This window comes from Indicator indicator, chromosome Z (assembly GCF_027791375.1).
Source record: "Indicator indicator isolate 239-I01 chromosome Z, UM_Iind_1.1, whole genome shotgun sequence".
NCBI classification, from domain to species: domain Eukaryota; kingdom Metazoa; phylum Chordata; class Aves; order Piciformes; family Indicatoridae; genus Indicator; species Indicator indicator.
The window spans coordinates 74,663,936-74,679,411 of NC_072053.1; the positions used below are offsets into that span (position 1 = coordinate 74,663,936).

The window sequence follows — 15,476 nt, forward strand, 5'->3', positions numbered from 1 at the left end:
GAGGCATGCTTCGAGAGGAACAGTGAAGAAAAAAACTAGGCTGCACAGAATCAGTTGCGCAAGAGATGATCTGGCTGGGAGGGTATTTGTACCTCACCTTTCTATGTATCAGTATGCATCCCTTCGCTTCTCTGATCCTCAGCTTACACAGCAGAGGCTTTTGTACAGCTGGAGAACGCCCTTGCACTCCCCACTGCTGCTGCTCTTCTTCCTGGTGTAGTTTCAACACAGGTCAGATGACCCAGGGGAATTTCTCTCCTGGTTTAGGAAGTGAAAATGCCCTGACCAAGTAATTGCTGCAGTTAGGGGTGGTGATTTGGTTCCTGTTTGCCTTGGTTTGGCTTGTAGTTTTGTTTTTGTTTTCTTTTGGCATCCTTCACCTGTCAGAGGACTCTCAGAGTGGCTGTGGAGGCAGGAGAGTGCTCTGTGCTTTTGTCAGGTAATCTGTGAATTGCCCTTACTGCCAGCTCTTTTTATGTTCTTCTGCACAAATTATGCCTCTTGTTACTGACTCCTCTGCTCTTACCTGCTCCTCTAAGCTCAGCTGCTGTGTTGTGTCCCTTATCTCGTTGTTTCAAAAATGTATGCAGGAAATAACACTAAAAAGAAATTGAAAGGGGAAAAACCCTAATTTTGTTAACCTCCCACTCTGCTCCTTTGGCTCTACAATGTGGGAGTTTCCAGGAGAAGAAGACCCAATTTATCCAAAGGCTTTGGTGACTGCTGTGCTCCAGTAATCATGCAGCTGAGCTGGAGGCTGGGGTGGGTGAGACTCCACCTTCAGGGAAGCATTTTCCAGTCCTAGGTCCTCAGGGCAGCGGCCATGCCTCTCTGCATGTGCTGATGCCGCATGCAGCTTTGCAGCTGGAAGGTCTGATTTTGCTGCTGCCCAAGTGGGTGAAGCAAAGTGACCCACCCCAAGCAACTCAGGGTTCTGTGGGCATGATGAAAAGACTGGTCAGAGGCACAAGAAACTCTTGGAGAAGAATAGAGTGTAAGCAGGCTGCCAGCTCCAAGGAAGATGCTTGTGGTCCCAGCTGCAGGAAATACTTGGAGGATATTTGGCAGCCTCAGAAATGCTAACTGAAAGGATAATGATCTCATTGTGCACTGGTTTAATGAATCATAGCACAAGGAATAACAATCCATTCTAGGAAGATTTATGAAGATAACTTAAAAAAATAAGTTAATGGCTAATTTGCAAGAACAATGCTGAAACCTCCATCTGTTTCGCACTCTTGCTTCAGGTGACATTTACTCAATGCCTGTGCACTCACAGCTCAAGGGTTTCAGTCTTTCATTTTAGATCAGTTGTGCAATACTTTTGGTTTATATTATGATTCAAGGGGGGGGAGGTGGGGGGGAAGTCCCCAGAACTAACAGGGAATGGAGTGAAGAACTGTCTGCTAGAATGATTCACTGCTGACAATTTCAGTTTCTCCAGAGGATTTTTTCTTTTTTTCAGGCCAAAAGATTCTTAGCCAGCTGTAGAATATAATGTGGGTTGTTCCAACAGTTGGCTTTTTTATTATTATTATTATTAATTTTTTCTTCATATCTTCTACAAAAAGTGTCTAGTTTCTTTAATTCTTATTCAGAAGTGGGACAAATCTTTTCCTCCAAAGCCTGGAATCATTCCAGAGGATGGAAATTCAGTTTTACTGAAAACCCCAAAGAATCAGCCTGTGACCAGTTTGAGCAACAAACTCAACCAGAAGAATTGCTATATATTGCTTCACCCAGGGAATGTCTTCTACCAGACATTAGAGGGAAAGACAAATTATTTTTTTTCCAATTCAAGCTACAATTTGAGACATTAGTTATCTGGGAGTGCAGAGGTGACCTAGAGGCACTGTGCTTGAGAGACTGCAGATCTGCTCAACTCTTAAATGAGGGCTATTTTTCCTCTACACTTTTTTTGCATTTGCAGGCTGTCTGGTTTATTCATCTGACACTCTTGACTTTTGGGTGATACCTTGTTATGCTTAATGCTATTCAGATCTAGGTAGCTAATGAACTCTGCTTAAATGTCATTAATGATCTCATGACTTACAGACGTGTTTCCATACTCTGTTCATTCACATTAAATGTACTTTTTTTTTGAACTAGTTATTGTGAAGGATATAATTTCATGTCAGTAATTACAAAACAGTGAGTGCTAAAGTAAGAGTTTAACCCAGGTTCTAGAATATTTCCCATGCAAAATACTTTAATGCCATATATATTTGATGCTGCAAAGACCTCAAAATTACTATTCTTTAGCATCATCTTCCCCATGAGACCCAGTTCTTCTATTACTAATATTTATAGGCACATTTGCATCCACTTTAAAATACATTTGTGTAGCATAAACGTGGTGGAACCTTAAGAATCTTAAAAGATTTGTCCTTGACATTTAAGAAAAATGCACTTACAGAATCACTGAGACCAGTCCAAAAGCAAAAATACTTTGTGCAGCTTGCTGGAGAAGAAGCATATTGGTGTAGGACTTCTCTTTCTAGACTCACCTTGTCACCAGCTTTTGGACATTTGTTCTGGCCAAATAAAGGTGTCTAATGTCTCCCTGTGGAGGTTTTACACATTCGTATGCATTATTGCTTTTTGGTTCTTTTAGAACGTTTATGACTGTTACTTTTCCTTTCTAAACAGGTTTGCTCTAGGAATTTCAGTATGCTGGGGCAGCCAAGCTTTGCAGATACCAGCATTTTCTAACAGTTGTGTAAAGGGAGATGTTAGGTTATGGCTGGACTCGACGATCTGAAGGTCTTTTCAAACCAGGCAGTTCTGTGATTCTATGATTTTGGAGTTTGGTCTTCAGCACATTGTCTGCAAAGATCCTTTTGACATCCAGGACTGTAATCCAACATAGGTGCGCAAGCCCTCTCCATCTCTCTCACCTAAGCCTGCTGATGTGATCTATGATTTACAGTCTCTGGCTGGCAAGGCATTTCACCTCCAGAGTGGTAAACTAGGTCCATAATTCCTCCTCTTTGGTACTTGCAGATCATCCAGACCCCTACTCCAACTTTGTGGCAGTGGCTAGGCAAGTAAAAGTGGATGGGGACTGGGAGGTGCCCAAATCTGAGCCTGGATGGAGCTGCAGTCATGTTACAGCACTGAGGAAAGGGGCAGTTGAAAACACCAAGGAGGAGCAGCTATTTTGGAGATAGACATATTTTCTGAAGGAAAACAGGCTTTTTTGGTAAATGACCACAGATTATAATGCCAAGTTGTGCTCTTTCTGTGGTTTGAAAAGCTGGCCTCCTCACCAACTGCTTTCTAATTATGTATTGAACCTGTCATCACAAGGCACCTGATTCTGCTCAGAGAACAGTGGAGTGAAGGCTGCACAGAGAACCAGGTGCACTGGACATGAAGAGCAACTCCTGGCAGCTGCTGCATTGCCACAGGGATGGGGTGTTCTGGTCCAAAGCTGTTGTCTTGTGGGATCCAGAGCCACTGAAGATAGATGCTGATGACTGGATATAAAAGGTGGTTCCCCAGCAGCCTCCTTTCAGCAGCTCTGGAAAATGACATCCAGGCTGTTTGGGAAATCATGGTGCTGGTTATCAGTGTCTGTTGCATGACAGCACCATACCATTATGTGTGCACCTTAAGGTGTCTCAGACACTGAGCCCCCTGGGCCAGCAGTCTGGCATTCAGGAGGCATAGCACCACTACAGATGTTAAAATCATATATGGGGACATCTGCTTTTCTTGGCTGCTCACATGAGAGGAAGATGAAGCCCAGGCCACAGGCAGTGCTGTTACATAGCTCCATGTGCCCTCACGCCTTGAGGCCTCATCTGTTGCCACACATGAGCAAAGCCTAAGGCAGTGTACAGGCTGCAAAAAAGCTGGAGAATGGATTTGCTCCATGAAGAGACCTCATGGGGTGTACTGACATGAAGCACAGTGAGGAGTGCTGACCCCCTTACTAAGGTAGGGGAGGTCCACCAGTCTTGCCTTAGAAGAAGCTACTGCTCCCCATTTCTTTGAGAACAACATGGGAGAGCAGTGAGGAGCTCTAAAGTGCAACACTGTCCTGTTTCCTTTGGGATAAAAGCTGGCTGACCCAACAGCACCAGAAATTGGTATTGTCTTGCTTTCACCCCCACATGCCATGTTTTTGTCTATTTTTCTTGTTTCAGAATATCCTCCTTACCTTGTTGGAGTTTCCTGTGCACTTCTTCCTTCTGCTAGAAAGGCAGAACATACCACCCCTGACACATGAATTTTTGCTAAGCTGGTTTTAGACAATTAATAGTGCTGACACCTAACTCTATGCCTGAACATTAATCCTCTCCATGTTGTACATGGTCTCTGCCTGATCAGCTGGACCACAGAACAAATCCTCCTGTAGTTCTTAGATAAGCTCCAAATAATCCTGGTGCTAAATTACATTTGTGTGTGTGTGTGTGCACATCCTGATTTTCGTTAATATATTTTTAACATTGTCAGCATATATAGGTTTGGCATGGAAGCTCTGCAAAGTTCAAGTGTGTGCAGGCACAAATGGACTTCAGAAGTGGGATGAAACCAACTATTTTAAACTACAGAAATGCTTACTCCAGAGGGGGTTGGACTAGATGACCTTCAGAGGTCCCTTCCAACCCAGATCATTCTGTGATACAGCCTGTGTTGACTAAAGCGAAAGTGGACAGTCTGGAAAAAATGAAATACCCACAGCAAAAACATGACTATTAAAAAATGTCACTACTCAGTAAACTACAGTCAGTTTATAAACACTTGGTTCAAAAACAAAAGCTGCCCTCCTCCTCCCAAGTGCTCCCCAAGGTATTTAGAGACAATTTTGGTTATCTCCTTCACATTTGCATAGTTTTTGGTAGGTGTAGAAGCTTTTGTAGTAATGGTGAATGGGAAACAAAAAGCCCACAAACACGTTTAAATAACAGTAACTTTGAGAATAGGCACCAAGGGTGAATCAAAGCTCTGTAGATGGAGTATCTGAGTGAATTTGACTTGGAATTTATAAGATTGGAGAAGAATTGTGTGTTAAGTCTGGATGTGAATTAGAGGAAGACTATACACATACATTGGAAAGGTTAATGTGACAAAATAAAGGAAGAAAAAGAAGTAGTAACCCACCTTTCCTTGTGGAGAAAGGAGGAGAAAGAAAGAAAAGAGGAGCAAGAGAAAGGGCTGAAGGTTTTTCTGGGCTGGTAGGACCTTTGCTAGATAACTTAGCCCTATCCAGGTCCAATTCGAGGGAATGACTATCTCTCCATAGGACTGCAGCTCCATGGAGGTAAGAAAAGCAGTTAGCAGAGACATTAGGACAATGAAGAGAATTCGGACAACTCCACCCCATTTTCCAGGGTTAGAGGTGGAAGCAGTCAGAAGCATCATAAATGCTTAAAGCTATGAGCTCTACCTTATGGTTTGTGTAAAGCATAGTGCTTTTTGGGGAGAGGAGGGGAAGGTAAAGTATTTCTTTGACTCTTAGCTCTTGTGAAAGCATCCTTGCCTGGTAACCCAGTTGTTTTTGCCTGGCAAGTCTCCAGTTAGTCCTTTTTGTGGCTAAATTTACATTTTGAATGCCCGTAGAGTGTTAAAGCCATCACTTGAAGTAAGTGCTGGGTAATACCCACCCCAGACATTCAGAGCAGACAGATAGTAACCCCTTCTCTGTTTATTCTGCTGGGATAGGACCTGAGAACAGAAATTGGCAAGAAGGGTCAACTCTGGTTTCAGTCACTTTGTTGTTTATACTATCAAGACTATTTTATGTACATCCTTTCAAACATATTCACACAGTTAAGAAACTGCATACAAAATCCAAAAGCTGCAGATGTTGTGGCACACTGGTGACTTTTATGAGCCTTGTCACCCTCTTCTTCCAGTGGGGTGTGTTGGCTGAGCCTCTGTAGCTCAGAAATAAAAAAAAAACAAAAAAAACCCCACAACACATGAAACTGGATAACAAGCTCTCAAACCCTTTCCTTGATTACAGAACACTATCTGCTCAGAGCCAGGCATGTCCTCCATGGACCGCTTTCAAGCCCCTCTGTGCAGCTGGTGGTGGCTGCTGAACCCAGGCCAAGGTGGTTTTGGGGGTACAGGGTTTCATGACAGTGCTTATTAGTGTTTTTCTCACTGCAAACAATCCCCAGTGCCAGCTGAGGACTTTCAGGCAACTTGACCTCATGAGGTACAGCAGATTACAGGGATAACCTTATTATTTAACATATGACACAGCCACGCCTGGCTAATTATCCAGCTTGCAACCTGAGGGTGGGAGCACTTGTTTGGAACTGGTAGGGTGAAGAGGTCCCTGTGGCAGGAGGGAAAGGTGCCAGCATCCTCCATGAGGGTGTCTGTGAGGCTATGGGGGACCACGTCTATACCTGCTTTGCTGCAAGGCATTAGTGGGAAAAAATGGCATCAATGGGGTAATCTTCAGACTAGGAAGCAGAGGGTTGCCTGGGTGGAAAAACTGCAGCCACAGTGATGGAGAAGCCCTCCTTGGAAAGCAGCAAGAGCTACTGAGACTCTGCAATTTCATGCAGAGGTGTCACCTTCACTCAGCACACAGGGAAGGTGTACCTGGAGTTACCCAGGCCCACATCTCTGCATCCCACAACATGCTCTGGAGAAGGTTCATGTAGACAAGGACAATACAGGTCTCTCTACCTGCTACTCAGGAGAATTTTAGCTACCTCTGCATTTCCTGGTGAGTTCATCCTAATAGTTTCCTGATAGCTGCACACAAGCAGCAGGGACACATTTTCACAACCACTTTACCCCCAGGATGCCCTTGCACAGTGCACCTTATTCACCAGCTAAATGCCAGCGATGTTCCTAAAAGGAGGATTGCCAGTTGCAGTCACCTTGTGAAGGACTACTAACATCTGAGGAGCTTCCCTGTTGTGGAAGGACCTGAGACACAGTTTGCTGAAAACTGAGAGGACAGAGCTGAGGGCCATGTCAAGTGTGTGTTCTTCCCTCCAGAAGACCTTGCTTTTCTTGCTCTGCTGTAGATGAGATTGCTTTGGTGCTGCAGGGCTTGGACCACCTGCAGATGTGTGCTCGTGCCTGTTGCTGCAACACATGATGCATTTCTACACTATCACTTTCCAAAGGTCAGTAGCTAGCCTAGTTAACACCTTCAGGGATTTTGTGTGGCATGTGACCTCCAAGATGTCAGTGGGAGCTGTTACCAGCTGACAAGTTATGTCTAGCCATCAGTTTGCAGGCACCCTCCAAAAGGACACATGGCTAGGGCAGCCTAAGGCCAAGGGGGCATATGCCTACAGAGTAAACAAGAGAGTGACCTCCCCAACATTTACAACCACAATTTAGTACTTCTATACAGGCAGAAAACAAGAGATTAAACAAGATTTGAAAGCTAAAGCCTTTTGGGGCACTGAAAAACTGTTCTGATACTTTAGTTCTGGGGCATCTTTCTAATAAATGCCTCAGAAACATCCTACAAAGCTTAGACAGGCTATATTGATTTATCTTTTAATTTATAAACGAAAAAAACCCCAAAAAATCTATCAGTGAATTGTGGAGTTCATGAGCAATGATATCATACAGCTATTTCCTGACTCCCATCTGCTGAAGACTCACTCAGTAAACAGTGGCCAAGGATTGCTGAGCTGAATCTTGTCCTGCACCAGCATAGTTCAGAACTGGCAGCAAGAAAGACCCATGCTGTAAATGGCAGAGGTTTTTTTGTCTGGTTTCCAAGGAGTTTACATAAATGGGCTTTTTCCATATAGCTTTCATTCTTGATCAAATATTGTCTGTGTTTTTACATGACCTCTGAAATGGCTCCCTGCATGAAAAATTCCCATCAGTAAGATTTTCTTCTAATTATCTTTCTGTCCTCTAATTATCTGTTTTCCACTGTTCATACTACTCTGACCTGCATTACTTATCCCCTTCTCCCTCTGTTCCTCCCAGAAATGTTCAGTTTCATTATACATCGATTTGCAATTAACTTTCTCTTTAAAAACAACCCTCTCCACCTCATACAAGCTCAGTCTGGCTTCTCTGCAGAACTCCATGGCTGGAGCTTGGCTGTTTTCTTCAATCATAGCATTAAAAAAACCAACTGAATTTAGCACTGTCTAGCCCTCAAAGAACAAGATTTTTAGAGGTATTTATGTATTTAAGTGCTTTGGTACACTTTGATCTGGTTCACTTAAGGTTTATCTCATGGATCTTTGCTAACCATCTTCCATGGAGTGCTTTAGTAAGGAAGTGCAAAGACAGTTAAATACCTGTGGCTTCAAACATGGTCTGATCAAGGGGTTTGTCAGTTCTATGAGGCTCACAAGGTGAGATACTCATGCTCATGGGAGTCATCTAGTCTTGCTGCCTGAAAAAAAAGCCATGTGCCAGTAGCATTATGTGGAAATCAGAAGGGAATCACAGAAGGCAAGGAAAAAGCAGAGAGCAGGAAAGGGTAATACTGTGAAAGTCTGGATCCATCTTGGGCCAGTGCTGTACCCCAAACCACACTCACAGAAAAGCAAGCAAGCCTTACCATGGAGTAAGCAAGTGCCCTACTTTTAACACCTTCTGTGTTTCATTCCAATTAAGCAAGGCTGAATACTTTTGCCTCCACGCAATGCAGGGGTGACAAAGCTGCCTGGCGAGTAAATTACCATTGTGTATCAGGAAACTCCACCTTTCCCAATGGAGATGATGTTTTGCAGATATCTAAGCTCTTCCCTCCTTTCTAATGACCAGTTATTTGTCTGCAACACTTTTGAAGCCTTGCCTTACACTGTGAAGAGCTGCTTCACCAGTGTTGTGCCATCACCCACATGTTTTTGTTAATATTTTCCTTGCTTCTTGTCTTTCGATTGCAGCTTGAGGACTCGAGGAGAGTCCAGGAGAGTTCACTTTCCCAGATGCTACAACAGGTGCTTGTTGGGGCCACTTGTACATAAGCATTCTGCCTTGCTCTGAGCCACAGCCTCTTGCTGTCAGTGACATCCCAAGAGGAAGTGCATTGCCCTGATCTGTCTGCTGCAGTCCAATGTGAAACCCTCCTGTCTTTGTAGGGCTGTTTCCAGCCTCCTGCTCTCCCACCCTGCTCTGCACACACCTTCTAAGTAAGCAGTGGTCCCCAGAGCAAGAATTCAGTGCAGCATGGCCTCTTGCAAAGTGTTGGCTGTAACCACCTGCAGGCCTGCACCAAGATGCCTGCTAAGGCAATACAGAGTTTGAAATTGCTCCCAACAAGGGCTAAGTAGAGGGTCTAGAGCACTCCAGATCCCATATAAGAAGAGGCATGTCAAGGGCACAGCAACGTATTCTGGAGATTCCAACTCAACTGTCCCCTCTGGGAAGCTCTTGAAATGGGCAATGGTTCTCTTCCTGATCCTTGCTGACCTCAAGAGGGTTTGCTGCTTTAGTAACACAGGGCCCTGAAACTGATGGGTCAGTTGGCACATCTATCTGGGTATTGGCTATTCATTTTCAGGGGACATCCTTGGAAAAGAAGAGCCTTCCCATGTTCAGTGCAATCCACCCTCCAGATGTCACTGCTGTGAAAATCCCCACCATGTAATCCTCCCCATGCAGTTTACAGTAACAGAGGATAAGGTAATGTAGCTTTTCACACTTCTTTTCCTCCTTCATTGATTTTTCTCATCACTTCTGCCACACACTAGATTGAAACAAGGCATGAAATATTTTCAGCTCCTGATGGCACACTGCCCTGAACTGACCGTGGAGAGGACACATGCCTGGGACTGAGCAGGGGCATCACACTGACACCACATTTAGTGCTTACTGTAAAAGCTTTCCTCTTGGAGACTCCATTGATAAAGCAGTGGATTAGGCTGCCAATTAATCACAGCTTAGCCGCAGCCAGCAGCAGACACTGAGATCTGCATCCTATTTTCTGTTCCTGCTTGCCACTTTTGTTTGATTGTTCTTTGACATGAAGTACTTTGTTATTCCTGTGCTATTGCTGATGTGGCAGGATAACCCTGGACTTCTGGTCTTGCACCTTGTGAAACAGTAGGATGCTGTTCAGTCTTCAGCTTGGTGAGGATTACAGGGCTGGACCCACACACTGTTGATAGTCCACTGAGCTGCCCATTCTAGGCAATTCAATAACTAGAACACAGCTTGAAGTTATCTTTAGTGCTAATGTCCATGCTAACATTTGTAATTCTCCTCCTGCCTACCTCTGTCCCTGTTCTCTTACAGCTTGTGTTGCTCTAATTTTGCTTCCTTACACAATAGACCCTCTTGAGTTTTTGTTGTTGTTGTTGTTTTTTAATCTCACTACTGAAAACACTGTAGATGCTCTCCCTCTTTTTAAAGCAGTTTAATCAAATTCACCTTTGCTAAGGAGATCCTTTACATCTCCATTTGTTTTTCCACCCAGAACCATTAGAGGTGTAGTATCATAACCTTATATGGGACTGTATCAGAGTTGATGGATAAAATGGCTCTTTTATAGGCCTTAAATACTTTTTAAAAATGCTCTAAAGATTGATGCATGCCATTTTGGCTCTGCAATGGGGTGATGAGGACTTTAGATATCCTAAGTATGTGTTATTAAACAAATACCACCAGCTGGTAACAGTCGAAGGCATTGCAAAAATTCCTGAGCTGCTGCCACCCACCACATCACTGCCAGTTAGTTTTGCAATGTCTAAATTTTCCCCTGCAAATGTCCAATTTCCATTTTTAATTTTCATAAACCCTGAAGGAGAGGTCTAGAAGGAATTCCCTTTCCAGCAAGTCCAATACCTTATCCCTCTTAGCACAGAGCAAGGAAAGGCAAAGGAAGACAGAAAGCCTTTCTTGTGTTGAAACAATAACCTCTTTTACATCATAAACACAGAGGCCAGAATTGGTGGATAAATTTTCAAGTTTGTTTTCCTATCCCATTTTCTGACTTCCACCAGGATATACTAACTGGAAAGGAAATCCACATGTGACTTTTCTCTGTAGGCATTTCTGATACTGTGTGCACAAGGGAAAGGAGGGCTCATGTTACAGAAAGCATGAACTGAGCTGACCCTAGCCAACTCCCGACGAGATCACGAGTGTCCTCCACCTCTTCCCGTGGGCTGTGGAGCAGGGTTATAATTAAATGCCTGTCTATTCCTGGCACAGGGAGGGGCAGAAGCTGGCATGAACCTGATCAGTTTCCAGTCAGTCCCTGCAGCCAGTCTGCAGCTGCCACACAACCAATTTCACTTCAGCATTTTCCAGTTCTCACAGGCAAGCGTGATGACAGCTTCCTAGAAGGGATGAGGGAAGGGTCTGTCCTGGTCTAGTTGACCATGAAGTAAGGGGCAAGGGGTTCTAGCAACAGACAAGTAGCTGTTTGCTATGCCCAGGCATGTAATAAATGGACAAGAGGCTGAAATGATGTGCTTTGCCATGTGGGACAGCCTGGAACCTGCAAGTGTGAAGGAAGCAAGGCAGGAAAGCTTGTGCAATTCATCACCAGGCAGACCTGTCCTGCAAAACCCTCAATGCATTAATGGGAAAGAAATACTCAGGGATGCTCTTGTGCCTGCAGCTGACACCACTGAGTAGAGAAAAAGAAATGTCTGATGCCTCTAGACAAAAAGACAGACGCAGAGCCAAGAACTGGGGGGGAAAGACCAACCACCTGCCATGGGAGGTGGTACACAAGCCACTGTCTTCCAGCTGCGTGCTGCTTGCTGGGGTACAGCTTCCTGCAAGAATGTGAAGAAACCGGCAGCTTTATAGAAACACAACACAGGTTTCTGTTTTAATGAGAAAATAATTATATACTTGCATTGTAGGCCTCACAGTCACTATAAAACAGAAGCAGGATAACATTTAAGTGGTTAACATACAGAAAGCCAGATATTGTTGCAACTGATTGATAAGTCACGACAAGGATGCCGCCTTTTGGTTGCCAAACACGTCAATGCTACTGTCTTTGCCTTCAGGTTACGTCAATACGGAGCAAGATGAAGCCCAAACTGGCAGCTTTTAAAATGCATTCTTCAGAAAACCTGCACTGTAACCCCAAACTGCTTATAATCACAAATGCTAATGCTTAACTATTTCTCAATACACAGTTTCATTAAAACCAGTCTTTGCCACGGGAAAGGATCTGAGCATTTCTTCTGTGGAGACAAAGTTAACTCTTTAATAGTGCTCTTTTGTTGCATCTGATATAGTTATATATATAGAGATATGTATTACTGGCGTATTTATAAACACCTAAGCTTGGTAACATGCAAATGAAATAACAGAGGCAAGTAAACTGCATTGCACTCGTGCTACCATAGCACTGGTGGTGTGCTGCTGACTACGAGTGCCCATAATTTCTGGAAGAGAAAAACTCCGCTGGGTGGAAAGTTTGGCTATCCTGGACTGATACATGCAAATTCTTTTGTTGCAGGAGCTGAGAGCAAATGCTTCCAGCACAGAGGATGCCAGCCTAGACTTCCCCCCCCCCCCCCTTTTTGGGGGAACAATTTCATTTTCACTTCAAAGACTGAGGGCCAATTATGACAGTAGGGGAGGATGTGGCAGAGCATTAAGATGTCTTATGATAGATGGTCAATGTCACTGGCTTCCAGCGACAGCAAGGGGAGAATACAGGACTCCAGGTTCAGAGAGCAAATACCAGGGGAAATTCTGAAGAGCATTGTTTAGTGCAAGAACCTGTAAATACAGGGCCTGTCTTCTTTGCTCAGGAAACCCCTTTCCCCCATCTCACTTAGCTCTCCTCGAGGTTGGAGGGATCCAGGACTCTTCTTGGTACAGATGCGCAGAGCTCACAGATGCAGCTATAGGACGTATGGTCTCACTGGAGTGCTGCATTGGTGGCGTTGCTTATGGTAGCGACCCACCTGCAGATGTAAATCACAGTTCACTGTTGACTGCCATGTATGAGCAGCAGGTCCACTTCATTAGGTATGTAAATCCTTCATAAGCATGGTGCCTCCCCATGCACCTGGGTTTAGAGAGAGAGCATCCTTGAGATCACAGTGTACTGTGATAAGCTGGATGCCCGTATCACAGTGAACACTCAGTTCAGCAATGTTTTCTTCTGTGGAATAGCATTTAGGGAGACCATCAAGTGAACTGAGTTAGCAGGTGTGTATCATTATCTGCTACAATCCCTGACAATAAGCCTCAAATGATAGTCTAGCATCCATAGACAGAAGTCACATGCTGGAGGAACTGAATGTGGGGTAGGGGGTTAATAATTTGGTTGCAAGCTCTGTGTTTAAGAAAAGCACCAGAATTTTGTTCACAGTATCGGTACTCATTCTGAATGAGCTGTTTCAGGACAAAACAGCACAGCATGCCATGAAACCATGGAAAGGCTTAAGGGAGGAACAGTATCCTGGCTGATGATTGTTTTAGATGTCAAAATAATAATAGTTTGCTTATAAAAAGACAGAATATTTCATATAGAAAAAAGCTCAGGGTCTTTTTCTTTTTTCTGTCACTTCCCAAACTTGTTGGTTTCTAGTCCAGAAATTATGGTTCCTAGTTGTAAAATATTCCTATTGTATTGCTTGTGTGAAAAGAAAGAGTAAACCCGCAGCCTCTATACTACATACAAATACAAAGCACAAGAATAAATACCACATTTCTTTTCCTAATTGTCAGCTTACAAAACTGGTCAATACTTTTGCAATTGTGACTCATGCAAATACCATGTTGGGTAAAATTGTAATATCACAAATACTGCATTAACTCAGTGCCTTGTTTTTATATCCCCTTTCAGGAAAAAAAAATAAAGGGAAAAAAAAAAGAAAGAAAAAAAGAAGGAAGTAGCACTCATCCCTATAGCCGATAAACAGCTTTGGAGAAAAAACTGGCACACATGCTGCCATACCCTTTCTGGTATGCCAGCTTCACGCACACAACTGCGCGCACACACACACACACACACACACATCCACACTAATCCTTCACTGCCCATCCCAAGCCTAAGCAGTAACTAAAGGCTCTATGGTTTACTTGTAGCACTGAAAACACTGGCGGAACAGCAAGAACAATGTTTTCTTCCCTTGTCTGCTCTTCCTTGCTTACTCCTTCCAACTCATTATGCCCTTTGGCTTTTCTGTTGCCTGGAAACTTGAAGACTTCCACAAAGCACTCTACTTCGAAGGCTTTTTATGTTGTATAAATATATCTGAAGATGTATTTATCTTTCCTCTTTATTTCATACCTCCTTCTAGGCCAGAGTCTGGCTTAGTTCAATTATTGCCTCATTTAAAAATTATATGTCCTTTATTTGTATTCCCTTTCCCACTACCTTTCTACATCAAATCATCCATCTTCATAGATTTTACACATATTCCATTCCTCTCCCTCCCCACCATCAAAAAATAGTTGTCATCCACTAAATACAGATTTTCTATTTAGAAACTTTTTTTTAATGTAAATATGCTCTGAAAACCTGGAGCTCAGGTGATATTGCAAGCGTATAGGATCCTAAAGCTAAGGCTTAGCTCTCATCCCCATCTATTCCACTCCTAAATTGTGGTGGCTTGTGTTTGCAACACAAGGACTATTTTACTGAACCTACTGGATTGTACATTTGCAATTAGTGCCTCCCTGTTTGTGGACTATTATTTTTAATTTTTAAACAGATAAATTACTAGAAAGGGGAGCAGAACCAAATCACCCCCAGGAAAAAAAAACCCAAACCACCCCAATCTCAATCCCAACCCTGCAGTCTCCTCAAAGAAATAGCAACAGAGGGCAATATCACTGTGTTTTGTGGCTGGATAGGAGTATGCTGAAGTAATGCCAGTGGTCTTGATGCAGAGGCTGTGGGAGGTGAGTCTGGAAACTTCTGGTAGAAGTTGCTGGGGGGATTTGTGACCCCGGGATGAGGCAGGACTTTCAATTCAATCAGCGGGAAGTACGACAGCGAACCCTGGCTGTAGGTTCCTCCATGCTGACCTCCTGCCACGCGTCTGCAGCCTCTCCGGTCACGGGGACAGCTACTCTCTTGTCCCATCCCCAGAGGCTCCCATCCCCTACACCCTCCCCACTGCATTATTTCAGAAAGGGGATGGAGGGAAGGAGAAGGGAGTATTTTCTAGATGGGAATTTTTTGTTGCTTTAGGATTGCCAGGAGCTGGATTATTTCTGTGTCTATGTGCATCATTGAGTTTGTTGTGTATTTAATAAATATTGGACTAAAACACTGCTGCTTTCATAGTGGGGTTTTCTTTTGAGTATTTTTTTCTTTTCTTTTCTTTTCTTCCTTTCTTTCTTTTTTTTTTTTTTCTTTTTTTTCTTTTTTTGGTTTCAGTGTGTCTGGTCACTGTCTTCACGCTGCAGCGTGGTTATTCGTCCTCCTCCTGGTTGGCATAAATTCCGGCTTCCCAACGAAGCGCCAGAGCACTCTTTCTGCGGTTCACCCTGGTTGCCTCGAGGACCTGGTCAAGAGAGAAAAGGAAAACACAGCACATCACTCAGCTGCCTGTGGCCCCCTGTGCTGGGATGCCCCACACTGCACACCC

General features: G+C 43.7%; 1 protein-coding gene across 1 annotated transcript in view; it reads right to left on the reverse strand.

Moving 5' to 3' along the window:
• Positions 1–15,276: 15,276 nt before the first annotated feature.
• Positions 15,277–15,476, reverse strand: part of PALM2AKAP2 (PALM2 and AKAP2 fusion) — a 232,959-nt gene continuing 232,759 nt past the window's right edge. The window contains exon 13 of the mRNA XM_054397627.1: positions 15,277–15,392. Within this exon, the coding sequence (XP_054253602.1) occupies positions 15,300–15,392 (93 nt within the window). The 3' untranslated portion in view covers positions 15,277–15,299. The remainder of the gene's footprint in view (positions 15,393–15,476) is intronic.